This window comes from Hydra viridissima, unplaced genomic scaffold (genome assembly GCF_058129835.1).
Source record: "Hydra viridissima isolate aposymbiotic clone 2 unplaced genomic scaffold, HvirCarnegie_v1 scaffold_8, whole genome shotgun sequence".
NCBI lineage: Eukaryota > Metazoa > Cnidaria > Hydrozoa > Anthoathecata > Hydridae > Hydra > Hydra viridissima.
In genome coordinates, this window is record NW_028324307.1 from 13,139,999 (window position 1) to 13,158,247 (window position 18,249).

General features: G+C 37.8%; 2 protein-coding genes across 2 annotated transcripts in view; both read left to right on the forward strand.

The window, feature by feature from the left end:
• The window catches only part of LOC145186423 (uncharacterized), a 260,292-nt gene that overhangs the window by 140,237 nt on the left and 101,806 nt on the right, over positions 1-18,249 (forward strand).
• The window catches only part of LOC149885200 (uncharacterized), a 46,148-nt gene that overhangs the window by 19,808 nt on the left and 8,091 nt on the right, over positions 1-18,249 (forward strand). The window contains exon 4 of the mRNA XM_090095169.1: positions 5,614-17,964. Coding sequence (XP_089951295.1) covers positions 5,614-17,964 — 12,351 coding nt within the window. The remainder of the gene's footprint in view (positions 1-5,613; positions 17,965-18,249) is intronic.

Here is an 18,249-nt window from a genome sequence, read left to right on the forward strand (position 1 = left end):
AAAATGTTAAGTAGTGTGTTATGGTATTCAATTAAGGATGCAAAAACATTTTGCAAATCTGCCTTTTTTTCAATTTTAATTCATCTAATAGATTAGATGAATTAAAATTGAAAAAAGAAAATGCTCTTGATACAACAACAGCATGTGCTATTATAACAGTATCACACATATAGTTTATTTGTTTACTCTCTTAAAGTTCTAGTTTTTTCATTGCATCTAAAAGATAAATTGTCAAGCAAAATTAAAGTATAGGATTACAATAAAATTTTTTATTCTAATATTTCGACTAAATTGACTTTTAGTTGACTTAGTTGATTTTAAAAATGTATTAGTCGATTTTAGTCGACTTTGGAAAATAAATTAATTGATTTAGTCGATAGTTGAATTATTTCAAAGTCGTAACAACACTAGTTTTGATATGCATGTATGCTTCTAATAGTTTGTATTAGTAATACAGAGAGGATTTTAACTGGTCTAAACAGAAATTGGGGAAAGAAAACCTTGATACATAGGTCTTAAAGTTATAATATACTTAGACACTGTTGTCAAAAATAGGGATATTGACCTTCGAGCTGACCCGAGAATGAGACCCATATGGGATGATAGTGGACCACTCCCAGAGTCCAGAAATTCAAACTTTGAAATCAGGTTACAATATCCGCCAGAGAAAATTGAATTTTCATATTTTGGGTAAAAATTGACTAGAGCCCAAAGCTAAAACCCACATAAGTCTAAAACCAAAAAAGCTGGAGAGCTGAAATTTGGTACAAAGTTAGCAATGGTATATACCTGTACTCACACAAAAAATCAATAAATTTCCTTGAGTGGTTCAAATTTTATCAAGTTTTAAATTTTAAGATTTTACTTTTTGAGTGAAAACTCTCTTGAAATGACTTGGTACTTATTGTTTGGTTATAATAGAACTTATGTCTTAATGTAAAGGTTAAAAAACTGTAGCTTCTTCAGTTAAAGTTCATATCAAAAGAGCATTTTCGCTTTTTCTTTTCAGTTTAATTTGAGAAACCGAAAAAGTCAACTCTGATCAAATGGCCAATTTCTTTATTTGACTTCTTCTGACTTCAACAATAAATTAATTCTCAACCAAAATAATTCTTATCCTTTTCCTTCAAATGTGTTTGCTGTTGTATTCAACAAGACAGTTCATCAGCTTTGTAGCATAATCTGGGTGGGTCTTTGTTCGTTTGAATCTTTGCCAATGAGAATTGAAATCCTGATGTGCAGCTTCAACAGCTTGCTCACTGAAAATGCCAAGTGACATCTTTTGACGGCTGACAAAGTCCTTTACATGAAAAAACATTGTATGGACTTTTGGTGTGATGCTGCCATGCTGCAAGGCCAAATATGAACTTTGGAATTGGTCAACTTTTTGGCCATAGTTTTCATCAAGGTGAGTGCCAAAGCAGGCCTTGATGACGGAGTTGAACTTTCTAAAAGTTTCAGTAAAGCCAAAAACCTGGAATGCAGCATCATTTTCGGCCAAGCTCTGAAGTGAGTCAACATTGTTCAAGAGCTTCCGGCACTCATTTCCTTCAAACTGGCCACCATGGTACTCACTCATTTGGATGTGGAGAAAAGCTGGCCAACGATCGGCATTTTGCCAAACCTCCTTCATAGCTTTGAAAAGATGGTTGACAATTCCAAGTAAGAGGTGCAGCTCCATTGGAGGCAGGACATCAATGATGAGAGTTTCTTCAGAGCCTTGGACAATGGGATCATGGATGACATTTCCAAAGAATTTTGCTTTGGAGAGGTCAGATCTGGAATTTTCAAATGCTTTCAGACAAGCCCTAAGAGAACCAAAGCTTCTGAGAGTGCCAGAGTTGCTGAGATTTTTTGAGTCAACATCACACCACACACAAGGATGTGATGAGGAGTGTGCTTGCAGCCCAAACAAGATGTTGGCCAACTTCATGTCAGTGGAGATAAAATATTTGATCGAATTGGCATTGACAAGTGACCAAAGTTGTTTGACATTTGAATAGTTTTCCGGAAGATCTTCAGCAACAGCTGCGATGATTTGTCGTTTCACACTGGTGTCCTTGGCGATCCTTTGTGTCAAAAAACGTTTTTGTGGAGGACTTTGGCTGCATTCATCCACAGGGGTGACTTCTGATACTCCAAGGCAAATTTTGAGAATTCCTTTCCCGCCATCCACACCAATCTTCACGATGTGATTTGCAGGGACATTCCTAGATTGCAAAACTTGCATCAGGAGATCTGACATGCTTGTGCAATGCACCACAGTACAATTTTCTTGTTGACCTCTTGGAGATGTAGAAGAGATTTTTGAGCATATGAAGAAATCCTCTAATTTCCGACCAACGGCTTGAAAGTTTGCACAGAAGTTAGGTTCAACCATCTTTGAATTTGTGACCTGTGAAACAATATTTAAAGCGTAAAAGTAAATGCATGCAGGCAAAACTTTTTAATTGCACCAAAATACTAACTTCCCGGTTAGACCACCTTTGAATAACTAGCTATATTAGGTTTGTTTGTTAACTATATTAAGTAGGAAATTTTTGCCTATTTAATTAATCATTATTTCACCTGGTTCACAGTTTGGACAAGCTTCTTCATTCCCAAGTTTGAGAGTCCTGTATTTAGTTGTAGGTTGACAAGATCATTTGTCTTCAGAGCTGGCACAAAAGATTGTGACTTGTCACTTGGACCTGTAGAAAAATAAAAAATAATTGATGTTGCATCAACATCATTGCCTCATTATAGAATAGTAGGCTCATTGACCAAAAAAATTGCTACTTTTTTATCTATATATTGGCTTTAGGGCTTTTAATTATTTATCACCTAAATCTTGTTTGACTAACTTTCAATAGAGACTCATAAACCACTTGGATGGAGTTAACAAGTAGATCTTTTACCAGAGGTAACTGGAACTGGATGTCCACCAGTTTCTCTTGAAAGCCAAATGGTTCCATGAGGTGAAGACTCTTTGTTGGAGACAACATTGGAAGCTATATGCTCTGCAACCTGAGGATCTTGTGCTGCAAGGCTCCTCATGTTCTCTCTGAATGTGGACTGAGTGCATTTGTAGGGCAAACCCCGTCCAAGTGGGCTTAAGCAGGTTGAACATCAAACAGCCTGAGAATTTCCTTCTTTTTTTTCTTCTTAAAACATTTAAGTGCAAAGAATTTTTTATTTAAACATAGTCATGTAATGTTATGTAATGAAGTAAAATGCACAACATTACATTGTCCATACATTCTATTTTTAAGGGATAACAATAAATAAGATTACTAGAAATTATAATAGTACTTGTTATAGTTGCAATCAGTGATTTAAATGAAAATCTTACCTGCTTCTGCAAGAGGGCTCTTCTCATTATTCTTCAACCGAGCTATTCTGCAAATAAGACATGTGCACTCTTGCCCACGAGTTTCTGGTTTGATTTCAATACTTTTGAAGTCAAACAGCTGTGGCAGAGCAACATCTTTCCCCCTCATCTTTCCTCTTGAATGTTGTGCGACAGGCTTCACAAAGGCCTTGAGGGACTCGTCCATCAGAAAAATCAAAGATGGTTTGATATATTTTTGAAATTCTATCAGCTTGGTAGGCACTGATTTGACGAGTTGCCTTTTTCATGCATGTCAAACAGACCACTTTCCGGTTTTCTTCATGGTTTCTAGCTTTATATGGCATTGTGATAGATAACCTGTCAAAAAAGTTTTATGTGAAGTATGGGTTCAAATTATTGATTGTTAAGCTTTAACTTAATTTTATTTTTACTAACAAAGAATTTTAGCTTACCTTCAAAGTTTTAATGCTTTTTCACTTGTAGCTTGAGCTAAAATAATGAGTTTTCCCAAAAAAATGAGACTGATGAAAACATGTGATATCAAAAATATTTGCCTTGCATTGTTTACACACATATGCAAATATATAAATTTTATGGGTAATTGATAAACATTTAAAATATCTATGTACATCAAAGTTTACAATAAAATGGATTTTAAAATCTAGTATATATAAACTAATAGGTTTTTAATTGAATATCACTTCATATGACACCTTTTGTGTAAGCTTTTTTGTGAGAAATTTTGTTATAAAGATTTTCCTAAAATTCAAAACTTAATAAAATTTGAACCACTCAAGGAAATTTATTGATTTTTTGTGTGAGTACAGGTATATACCATTGCTAACTTTGTACCAAATTTCAGCTCTCCAGCTTTATTGGTTTTAGACTTATGTGGGTTTTAGCTTTGGGCTCTAGTCAATTTTTACCAAAAATATGAAAATTCAATTTTCTCTGGCGGATATTGTAACCTGATTTCAAAGTTTGAATTTCTGGACTCTGGGAGTGGTCCACTATCATCCCATATGGGTCTCATTCTCGGGTCAGCTCGAAGGTCAATATCCCTATTTTCGACAACAGTGTAGAAGAGGTAGAATTGGAGATGCATTGTATAGAAACTATAGCAAGAAGACTTTAGACCATGAAAACAGAGGTTTACAAAAGTATGCCTTTAGAGAGTTTTGGACCATGATATCTTGCTCATAAAAGGCACTCATGATAACTACTCCCCTCTACTAATAAAAGTTTATTTTATAGTTTGCCATTATTTTATTGGAAATTTATTTGAAAGTGGTATTCTTTGAGGTTGGTTTGAGGAGAACACAATTGAAGCAGTCAAATGCTAACTCCAAACAACTTTTTAGCAGATTTCAGAGATGTAGATTAAAATTATAACATGCACAGCATCTTCAACGTGCAATAGCCTCACTTTTAAGCATAAGAGTTTAATTGTGATATGCACAATTATATATATAAGCCTGCTAATCAACATCTTATTTAATTACCTTAATTAATTGAAGTATTAACTTTATATCAACAGAAACCTCTCAATTTTTTCTTTGCTTATAACAAGTTCTAACCAGGTAAAAAATTATAAATTAAAAAATGAAAATGATTACCCAGGTACCTGGTTACTGACCAGACGGGTAAAGATATTTCAATATTTTATTTAATGGTAAAAAGTCCTTAATGAAAAGAAAAACTGTCCCATGTGATTTGCTAAAACAACCAATCATTTCAAACTATTGAAGAAATTTTCTTAAATATTTTTAATACCATTAAATTTGAAGTAAAAGTTGTTCTATCATTATTTGAAAATTTTGTTTTTAAATGCAGCTGAAACTATTGCACCTGAAACTCATGTTAAAAACACTAAAGCAGTCACTACAAATACACCTGAAAAAGTTCAAGTGACTTAAATTTTAAAAACATATTTCACATTTAAATGAATAAAGCAAGTTTTTGTAATCAAAAGAAATATTTTAAACCCCTGAGACGTAAAGCCATAATATGGTTCTTAACTGCCCTCTTACAGAAAATATTATTAAATTAATAATAACAGTTATAAGATTTTATACACAATATATTCAATTACAAAATATATTCAAAATAGTCAATTATAAAAAATGATATTCAAATAAAAAATTGAATATACCAAAAAGGAACATAAAATATTATAAATTAAGTTTAAATTTAAAAAAGAGTACCTGAAATTCATAAGAAATAATAACTAAGAGAAAAAAAATAACGTAAATCAACTAAACAAACCTATATGAATTTTAAAGGACCAACATGCCTAACAACAAATACAACTGAAGTGGAAACTACTACAACTGAGGAACAAACTTCTACAACTGAAACTACAACATCTACAGCTACAGTAACTACCACCACAGAAGCTGAAACTACTACAACTAAAATTCCAACTACTACAACTGAAGATGCAACTATTACAACTGAAGCTGCAACTACTACAGCAACAGAAGCTGTAACTACTACAACTGAAACTGAAATAACTACAACTGAAGCTGCTACAACAACAACAGAAACTGTAACAATTACATCTGAAGCTGAAACTACTACAACAGAGGCTGCAACTACAACAACAGAAGCTGTAACTACTTCAACCGAAGCTGAAACTACTACAAATGAAACTCCAACTACTACAACTGAAGCTGCAACTACAACAACAACAGAAGCTTTAACTACTACAACTGAAATTCCAACTACTACAACTGAAACTGCAACTACTACAGCTGAAGCTGCAACTACTACAGCTGAAACTGCAACTACTACAACTGAAGCTGCAACAACTACAACAACAGAAGCTTTAACTACTACAACAGAAGATGCAACTTCTACAACTGAAGCTGCAACTGCAACAACAGAAGCTGTAACTACTGCAACAGAAGCTGAAACTACTACAACTGAAACTCTAACTACTACAACTGAAGCTGCAACTACAACAACAACAGAAGCTTTAACTACTACAACTGAAACTCCAACTACTACAACTGAAGCTGCAACTACTACAGCTGAAGCTGCAACTACTACAGCTGAAACTGCAACTACTACAACTGAAGCTGCAACAACTACAACAACAGAAGCTTTAACTACTACAACAGAAGATGCAACTTCTACAACTGAAGCTGCAACTGCAACAACAGAAGCTGTAACTACTGCAACAGAAGCTGAAACTACTACCACTGAAACTCTAAGTACTACAACTGAAGCTGCAACTACTACAACTGAAGCTGCAACTACAACAACAACAGAAGCTTTAACTACTACAACTGAAACTCCAACTACTACAACTGAAGCTGCAACTACTACAACTGAAGCTGCAACTACTACAGCTGAAACTGCAACTACTACAACTGAAGCTGCAACAACTACAACAACAGAAGCTTTAACTACTACAACAGAAGATGCAACTTCTACAACTGAAGCTGCAACTGCAACAACAGAAGCTGTAACTACTGCAACAGAAGCTGAAACTACTACCACTGAAACTCTAACTACTACAACTGAAGCTGCAACTACCACAACTGAAGCTGCAACTACAACAACAACAGAAGCTTTAACTACTACAACTGAAACTCCAACTACTACAACTGAAACTGCAACTACTACAGCTGAAGCTGCAACTACTACAGCTAAAATTGCAACTACTACAACTGAAGCTGCAACAACTACAACAACAGAAGCTTTAACTACTACAACAGAAGATGCAACTTCTACAACTGAAGCTGCAACTGCAACAACAGAAGCTGTAACTACTGCAACAGAAGCTGAAACTACTACAAATGAAACTCTAACTACTACAACTGAAGCTGCAACTGCAACAACTGAAGCTGCAACTACAACAACAACAGAAGCTTTAACTACTACAACTGAAACTTCAACTACTACAACTGAAGCTGCAACAACTACAACAACAGAAGCTTTAACAACTACAACAGAAGATGCAACTTCTACAACTGAAGCTGCAACTGCAACAACAGAAGCTGCAACTGCAACAACAGAAGCTGTAACTACTGCAACAGAAGCTGAAACTACTACCACTGAAACTCTTACTACTACAACTGAATCTGCAACTACTACAACTGAAGCTGCAACTACAACAACAACAGAAGCTTTAACTACTACAACTGAAACTCCAACTACTACAACTGAAGCTGCAACTACTACAGCTGAAGCTGCAACTACTACAGCTGAAACTGCAACTACTACAACTGAAGCTGCAACAACTACTACAACAGAAGATGCAACTTCTACAACTGAAGCTGCAACTGCAACAACAGAAGCTGTAACTACTGCAACAGAAGCTGAAACTACTACCACTGAAACTCTAACTACTACAACTGAATCTGCAACTACTACAACTGAAGCTGCAACTACAACAACAACAGAAGCTTTAACTACTACAACTGAAGCTGCAACTACTACAGCTGAAGCTGCAACTACTACAGCTGAAACTGCAACTACTACAGCTGAAACTGCAACTACTACAACTGAAGCTGCAACAACTACAACAACAGAAGCTTTAACAACTACAACAGAAGATGCAACTTCTACAACTGAAGCTGCAACTGCAACAACAGAAGCTGTAACTACTGCAACAGAAGCTGAAACTACTACCACTGAAACTCTAACTACTACAACTGAATCTGCAACTACTACAACTGAAGCTGCAACTACAACAACAACAGAAGCTTTAACTACTACAACTGAAACTCCACCTACTACAACTGAAGCTGCAACTACTACAGCTGAAGCTGCAAATACTACAGCTGAAACTGCAACTACTACAACTGAAGCTGCAACAACTACAACAACAGAAGCTTTAACTACTACAACAGAAGATGCAACTTTTACAACTGAAGCTGCAACTGCAACAACAGAAGCTGTAACTACTGCAACAGAAGCTGAAACTACTACCACTGAAACTCTAACTACTACAACTGAATCTGCAACTACTACAACTGAAGCTGCAACTTCAACAACAACAGAAGCTTTAACTACTACAACTGAAACTCCAACTACTACAACTGAAACTGCAACTACTACAGCTGAAGCTGCAACTACTACAGCTGAAACTGCAACTACTACAAATGAAGCTGCAACAACTACAACAACAGAAGCTTTAACTACTACAACAGAAGATGCAACTTCTACAACTGAAGCTGCAACTGCAACAACAGAAGCTGTAACTACTGCAACAGAAGCTGAAACTACTACAACTGAAACTCTAACTACTACAACTGAAGCTGCAACTGCAACAACAACAGAAGCTTTAACTACTACAACTGAAACTCCAACTACTACAACTGAAGCTGCAATTACTACAGCTGAAGCTGCAACTACTACAGCTGAAGCTGCAACTACTACAGCTGAAACTGCAACTACTACAACTGAAGCTGCAACAACTACAACAACAGAAGCTTTAACTACTACAACAGAAGATGCAACTTCTACAACTGAAGCTGCAACTGCAACAACAGAAGCTGTAACTACTGCAACAGAAGCTGAAACTACTACCACTGAAACTCTAACTACTACAACTGAATCTGCAACTACTACAGCTGAAACTGCAACTACTACAACTGAAGCTGCAACAACTACAACAACAGAAGCTTTAACTACTACAACAGAAGATGCAACTTCTACAACTGAAGCTGCAACTGCAACAACAGAAGCTGTAACTACTGCAACAGAAGCTGAAACTACTACCACTGAAACTCTAACTACTACAACTGAAGCTGCAACTACTACAACTGAAGCTGCAACTACAACAACAACAGAAGCTTTAACTACTACAACTGAAACTCCAACTACTACAACTGAAGCTGCAACTACTACAGCTGAAGCTGCAACTACTACAGCTGAAACTGCAACTACTACAGCTGAAGCTGCAACAACTACTACAACAGAAGATGCAACTTCTACAACTGAAGCTGCAACTGCAACAACAGAAGCTGCAACTACTGCAACAGAAGCTGAAACTACTACCACTGAAACTCTAACTACTACAACTGAAGCTGCAACTACTACAACTGAAGCTGCAACTACAACAACAACAGAAGCTTTAACTACTACAACAGAAACTCCAACCACTACAACTGAAGCTGAAACTACTACAGCTGAAGCTGCAACTACTACAGCTGAAACTGCAACTACTACAACTGAAGCTGCAACAACTACAACAACAGAAGCTTTAACTACTACAACAGAAGATGCAACTTCTACAACTGAAGCTGCAACTGCAACAACAGAAGCTGTAACTACTGCAACAGAAGCTGAAACTACTACCACTGAAACTCTAACTACTACAACTGAAGCTGCAACTACTACAACTGAAGCTGCAACTACAACAACAACAGAAGCTTTAACTACTACAACTGAAACTCCAACTACTACAACTGAAGCTGCAACTACTACAGCTGAAGCTGCAACTACTACAGCTGAAACTGCAACTACTACAACTGAAGCTGCAACAACTACTACAACAGAAGATGCAACTTCTACAACTGAAGCTGCAACTGCAACAACAGAAGCTGTACTTACTGCAACAGAAGCTGAAACTACTACCACTGAAACTCTAACTACTACAACTGAATCTGCAACTACTACAACTGAAGCTGCAACTACAACAACAACAGAAGCTTTAACTACTACAACTGAAGCTGCAACTACTACAGCTGAAGCTGCAACTACTACAGCTGAAACTGCAACTACTACAGCTGAAACTGCAACTACTACAACTGAAGCTGCAACAACTACAACAACAGAAGCTTTAACAACTACAACAGAAGATGCAACTTCTACAACTGAAGCTGCAACTGCAACAACAGAAGCTGTAACTACTGCAACAGAAGCTGAAACTACTACCACTGAAACTCTAACTACTACAACTGAATCTGCAACTACTACAACTGAAGCTGCAACTACAACAACAACAGAAGCTTTAACTACTACAACTGAAACTCCAACTACTACAACTGAAGCTGCAACTACTACAGCTGAAGCTGCAAATACTACAGCTGAAACTGCAACTACTACAACTGAAGCTGCAACAACTACAACAACAGAAGCTTTAACTACTACAACAGAAGATGCAACTTCTACAACTGAAGCTGCAACTGCAACAACAGAAGCTGTAACTACTGCAACAGAAGCTGAAACTACTACCACTGAAACTCTAACTACTACAACTGAATCTGCAACTACTACAACTGAAGCTGCAACTTCAACAACAACAGAAGCTTTAACTACTACAACTGAAACTTCAACTACTACAACTGAAACTGCAACTACTACAGCTGAAGCTGCAACTACTACAGCTGAAACTGCAACTACTACAAATGAAGCTGCAACAACTACAACAACAGAAGCTTTAACTACTACAACAGAAGATGCAACTTCTACAACTGAAGCTGCAACTGCAACAACAGAAGCTGTAACTACTGCAACAGAAGCTGAAACTACTACAACTGAAACTCTAACTACTACAACTGAAGCTGCAACTGCAACAACAACAGAAGCTTTAACTACTACAACTGAAACTCCAACTACTACAACTGAAGCTGCAATTACTACAGCTGAAGCTGCAACTACTACAGCTGAAGCTGCAACTACTACAGCTGAAACTGCAACTACTACAACTGAAGCTGCAACAACTACAACAACAGAAGCTTTAACTACTACAACAGAAGATGCAACTTCTACAACTGAAGCTGCAACTGCAACAACAGAAGCTGTAACTACTGCAACAGAAGCTGAAACTACTACCACTGAAACTCTAACTACTACAACTGAATCTGCAACTACTACAGCTGAAACTGCAACTACTACAACTGAAGCTGCAACAACTACAACAACAGAAGCTTTAACTACTACAACAGAAGATGCAACTTCTACAACTGAAGCTGCAACTGCAACAACAGAAGCTGTAACTACTGCAACAGAAGCTGAAACTACTACCACTGAAACTCTAACTACTACAACAGAAGCTGCAACTACTACAACTGAAGCTGCAACTACAACAACAACAGAAGCTTTAACTACTACAACTGAAACTCCAACTACTACAACTGAAGCTGCAACTACTACAGCTGAAGCTGCAACTACTACAGCTGAAACTGCAACTACTACAGCTGAAGCTGCAACAACTACTACAACAGAAGATGCAACTTCTACAACTGAAGCTGCAACTGCAACAACAGAAGCTGCAACTACTGCAACAGAAGCTGAAACTACTACCACTGAAACTCTAACTACTACAACTGAAGCTGCAACTACTACAACTGAAGCTGCAACTACAACAACAACAGAAGCTTTAACTACTACAACTGAAACTCCAACCACTACAACTGAAGCTGAAACTACTACAGCTGAAGCTGCAACTACTACAGCTGAAACTGCAACTACTACAACTGAAGCTGCAACAACTACAACAACAGAAGCTTTAACTACTACAACAGAAGATGCAACTTCTACAACTGAAGCTGCAACTGCAACAACAGAAGCTGTAACTACTGCAACAGAAGCTGAAACTACTACCACTGAAACTCTAACTACTACAACTGAAGCTGCAACTACTACAACTGAAGCTGCAACTACAACAACAACAGAAGCTTTAACTACTACAACTGAAACTCCAACTACTACAACTGAAGCTGCAACTACTACAGCTGAAGCTGCAACTACTACAGCTGAAACTGCAACTACTACAAATGAAGCTGCAACAACTACAACAACAGAAGCTTTAACTACTACAACAGAAGATGCAACTTCTACAACTGAAGCTGCAACTGCAACAACAGAAGCTGTAACTACTGCAACAGAAGCTGAAACTACTACAACTGAAACTCTAACTACTACAACTGAAGCTGCAACTGCAACAACAACAGAAGCTTTAACTACTACAACTGAAACTCCAACTACTACAACTGAAGCTGCAATTACTACAGCTGAAGCTGCAACTACTACAGCTGAAGCTGCAACTACTACAGCTGAAACTGCAACTACTACAACTGAAGCTGCAACAACTACAACAACAGAAGCTTTAACTACTACAACAGAAGATGCAACTTCTACAACTGAAGCTGCAACTGCAACAACAGAAGCTGTAACTACTGCAACAGAAGCTGAAACTACTACCACTGAAACTCTAACTACTACAACTGAATCTGCAACTACTACAGCTGAAACTGCAACTACTACAACTGAAGCTGCAACAACTACAACAACAGAAGCTTTAACTACTACAACAGAAGATGCAACTTCTACAACTGAAGCTGCAAATGCAACAACAGAAGCTGTAACTACTGCAACAGAAGCTGAAACTACTACCACTGAAACTCTAACTACTACAACTGAAGCTGCAACTACTACAACTGAAGCTGCAACTACAACAACAACAGAAGCTTTAACTACTACAACTGAAACTCCAACTACTACAACTGAAGCTGCAACTACTACAGCTGAAGCTGCAACTACTACAGCTGAAACTGCAACTACTACAGCTGAAGCTGCAACAACTACTACAACAGAAGATGCAACTTCTACAACTGAAGCTGCAACTGCAACAACAGAAGCTGCAACTACTGCAACAGAAGCTGAAACTACTACCACTGAAACTCTAACTACTACAACTGAAGCTGCAACTACTACAACTGAAGCTGCAACTACAACAACAACAGAAGCTTTAACTACTACAACTGAAACTCCAACCACTACAACTGAAGCTGAAACTACTACAGCTGAAGCTGCAACTACTACAGCTGAAACTGCAACTACTACAACTGAAGCTGCAACAACTACAACAACAGAAGCTTTAACTACTACAACAGAAGATGCAACTTCTACAACTGAAGCTGCAACTGCAACAACAGAAGCTGTAACTACTGCAACAGAAGCTGAAACTACTACCACTGAAACTCTAACTACTACAACTGAAGCTGCAACTACTACAACTGAAGCTGCAACTACAACAACAACAGAAGCTTTAACTACTACAACTGAAACTCCAACTACTACAACTGAAGCTGCAACTACTACAGCTGAAGCTGCAACTACTACAGCTGAAACTGCAACTACTACAGCTGAAGCTGCAACAACTACTACAACAGAAGATGCAACTTCTACAACTGAAGCTGCAACTGCAACAACAGAAGCTGTTACTACTGCAACAGAAACTGAAACTACTACCACTGAAACTCTAACTACTACAACTGAAGCTGCAACTACTACAACTGAAGCTGCAACTACCGCAACAACAGAAGCTTTAACTACTACAACTGAAACTCCATTTACTACAACTGAAGCTGCAACTACTACAGCTGAAGCTGCAACTACTACAGCTGAAACTGCAACTACTACAACTGAAGCTGCAACAACTACAACAACAGAAGCTTTAACAACTACAACAGAAGATGCAACTTCTACAACTGTAGCTGCAACTGCAACAACAGAAGCTGTAACTACTGCAACAGAAGCTGAAATTACTACCACTGAAACTCTAACTACTACAACTGAATCTGCAACTACTACAACTGAAGCTGCAACTACAACAACAACAGAAGCTTTAACTGCTACAACTGAAACTCCAACTACTACAACTGAAGCTGCAACTACTACAGCTGAAGCTGCAACTACTACAGCTGAAACTGCAACTACTACAACTGAAGCTGCAACAACTACAACAACAGAAGCTTTAACTACTACAACAGAAGATGCAACTTCTACAACTGAAGCTGCAACTGCAACAACAGAAGCTGTAACTACTGTAACAGAAGCTGAAACTACTACCACTGAAACTCTAACTACTACAACTGAAGCTGCAACTACTACAACTGAAGCTGCAACTACCACAACAACAGAAGCTTTAACAACTACAACTGAAACTCCAACTACTACAACTGAAGCTGCAACTACTACAGCTGAAGCTGCAACTACTACAGCTGAAACTGCAACTACTACAACTGAAGCTGCAACAACTACAACAACAGAAGCTTTAACAACTACAACAGAAGATGCAACTTCTACAACTGAAGCTGCAACTGCAACAACAGAAGCTGTAACTACTGCAACAGAAGGTGAAACTACTACCACTGAAACTCTAACTACTACAACTGAATCTGCAACTACTACAACTGAAGCTGCAACTACAACAACAACAGAAGCTTTAACTGCTACAACTGAAACTCCAACTACTACAACTGAAGCTGCAACTACTACAGCTGAAGCTGCAACTACTACAGCTGAAACTGCAACTACTACAACTGAAGCTGTAACAACTACAACAACAGAAGCTTTAACTACTACAACAGAAGATGCAACTTCTACAACTGAAGCTGCAACTGCAACAACAGAAGCTGTAACTACTGCAACAGAAGCTGAAACTACTACCACTGAAACTCTAACTACTACAACTGAAGCTGCAACTACAACAACAACAGAAGCTTTAACTACTACAACTGAAACTCCAACTACTACAACTGAAGCTGCAACTACTACAGCTGAAGCTGCAACTACTACAGCTGAAATTGCAACTACTACAACTGAAGCTGCAACAACTAATACAACAGAAGATGCAACTTCTACAACTGAAGCTGCAACTGCAACAACAGAAGCTGTAACTACTGCAACAGAAGCTGAAACTACTACCACTGAAACTCTAACTACTACAACTGAAGCTGCAACTACTACAACTGAAGCTGCAACTACAACAACAACAGAAGCTTTAACTACTACAACTGAAACTCCAACTACTACAACTGAAGCTGCAACTACTACAGCTGAAGCTGCAACTACTACAGCTGAAACTGCAACTACTACAACTGAAGCTGCAACAACTACAACAACAGAAGCTTTAACTACTACAACAGAAGATTCAACTTCTACAACTGAAGCTGCAACTGCAACAACAGAAGCTGTAAATACTGCAACAGAAGCTGAAACTACTACAACTGAAACTCTAACTACTACAACTGAAACTCTAACTACTACAACTGAAGCTGCAACTACAACAACAACAGAAGCTTTAACTATTACAACTGAAACTCCAACTACTACAACTGAAGCTGCAACTACTACATCTGAAGCTGCAACTACTACAGCTGAAACTGCAACTACTACAACTGAAGATGCAACAACTACAACAACAGAAGCTTTAACTACTACAACAGAAGATGCAACTTCTACAACTGAAGCTGCAACTGCAACAACAGAAGCTGTTACTACTGCAACAAAAGCTGAACTTACTACCACTGAAACTCTAACTACTACAACTGAAGCTGCAACTACTACAACTGAAGCTGCAACTACCACAACAACAGAAGCTTTAACTACTACAACTGAAACTCCAACTACTACAACTGAAGCTGCAACTACTACAGCTGAAGCTGCAACTACTACAGCTGAAACTGCAACTACTACAACTGAAGCTGCAACAACTACAACAACAGAAGCTTTAATAACTACAACAGAAGATGCAACTTCTACAACTGAAGCTGCAACTGCAACAACAGAAGCTGTAACTACTGTAACAGAAGCTGAAACTACTACCACTGAAACTCTAACTACTACAACTGAAGCTGCAACTACTACAACTGAAGCTGCAACTACCACAACAACAGAAGCTTTAACAACTACAACTGAAACTCCAACTACTACAACTGAAGCTGCAACTTCTACAGCTGAAGCTGCAACTACTACAGCTGAAACTGCAACTACTACAACTGAAGCTGCAACAACTACAACAACAGAAGCTTTAACAACTACAACAGAAGATGCAACTTCTACAACTGAAGCTGCAACTGCAACAACAGAAGCTGTAACTACTGCAACAGAAGGTGAAACTACTACCACTGAAACTCTAACTACTACAACTGAATCTGCAACTACTACAACTGAAGCTGCAACTACAACAACAACAGAAGCTTTAACTGCTACAACTGAAACTCCAACTACTACAACTGAAGCTGCAACTACTACAGCTGAAGCTGCAACTACTACAGCTGAAACTGCAACTACTACAACTGAAGCTGTAACAACTACAACAACAGAAGCTTTAACTACTACAACAGAAGATGCAACTTCTACAACTGAAGCTGCAACTGCAACAACAGAAGCTGTAACTGCTGCAACAGAAGCTGAAACTACTACCACTGAAACTCTAACTACTACAACTGAAGCTGCAACTACAACAACAACAGAAGCTTTAACTACTACAACTGAAACTCCAACTACTACAACTGAAGCTGCAACTACTACAGCTGAAGCTGCAACTACTACAGCTGAAATTGCAACTACTACAACTGAAGCTGCAACAACTACAACAGAAGATGCAACTTCTGCAACTGAAGCTGCAACTGCAACAACAGAAGCTGTAACTACTGCAACAGAAGCTGAAACTACTACCACTGAAACTCTAACTACTACAACTGAAGCTGCAACTTCTACAACTGAAGCTGCAACTACAACAACAACAGAAGCTTTAACTACTACAACTGAAACTCCAACTACTACAACTGAAGCTGCAACTACTACAGCTGAAGCTGCAACTACTACAGCTGAAACTGCAACTACTACAACTGAAGCTGCAACTACTACAGCTGAAGCTGCAACTACTACAACTGAAACTCCAACTACTACAATTGAAGCTCCAACTACTACAGCTGAAGCTGCAACTACTACAACTGACTCTGCAACTACTACAGCAACAAAAGCTGCAACTACTACTACTGAAACTGCAACTACTACAAATGAAGATGCAACTACTACAGCAACAGAAGCTGCATTTTCTACAACTGAAGCTGCAACTACTACATCATCAGAAGCTGTAACTACTACAACTGAAGCTGTAACTACAACAACCGAAGCTGTATCTACTACAACTGAAACTCCAACTTCTACAACTGAAGCTGCAACTACTTCAGCTGAAGCTGCAACTACTACAGCTGAAGCTGCAACTACTAAAACTGAAGCTGCAACTACTACTTCAACAGAAGCTTTAACTACTACAACTGTAGCTGAAACTACTTCAACTGAAACTCCAAATACCACAACTGAAGCTGCAACTACTACAACAACAGAGGCTTTAACCACTACAACTGAAGCTGCAACTTCTACAATTGAAGCTGCAACTACAACAACATCAGAAGCTTTAACTACTACAACTGAAACTCCAACTACTACAACTGAAGCTGGAACTACTACAGCTGAAGCTGCAACTACTACAACTGAAGCTGCAACTTTTACTACAACAGAAGCTTTAACTACTACAACTGAACCTGCTGCTACTACAACTAAAGCTGCAACTACTGCAACATTAGAAGCTGCAACTACTACAACTGATGCTGTTATTACTACAACCGAAGCTGTAACTTATACAACTAAAGCTGCTACTTTTACAACTGAAGCTTCCACTTCTTCAACTGAGGCTTATTCTACTACAATTGAAGCTGCAACTACATCAACTGAAGCTGCATTTACTACAATTAATGCCTCAATTCCTACAACTGATGCTTCTACTATTGCAACTGTTGCTGGTACTACTATAGCTATTGCTGTTACTACTGCAGCTGAAACTAGTAGTACTCTGACTGTAATTTCCACTGTCTCAACACCAGGTATTCTATTATTGTTATCTTTTGGTACTTTTGGTTTAGATTGTTTGTTTTATTTGTTTTTTTTTACCTGTTTTAATTGTTTTTTTATGGTTTTTTTTTTTTATTTTGTGATATTTTTTTTGTTTGTTGTTTCTTTTTTTCCCATGTTCAATATGATTCCAGTTTTATATTGGTTTTATGTTAAGTTCATTGTGTTTGTTTTGGGTCTTCGTTCTATTTAGCATTTGTCAGTTTTCACTGTTGATTCTTTAAATATTTTATGTCATGTTTTTTAATTTTCTAATT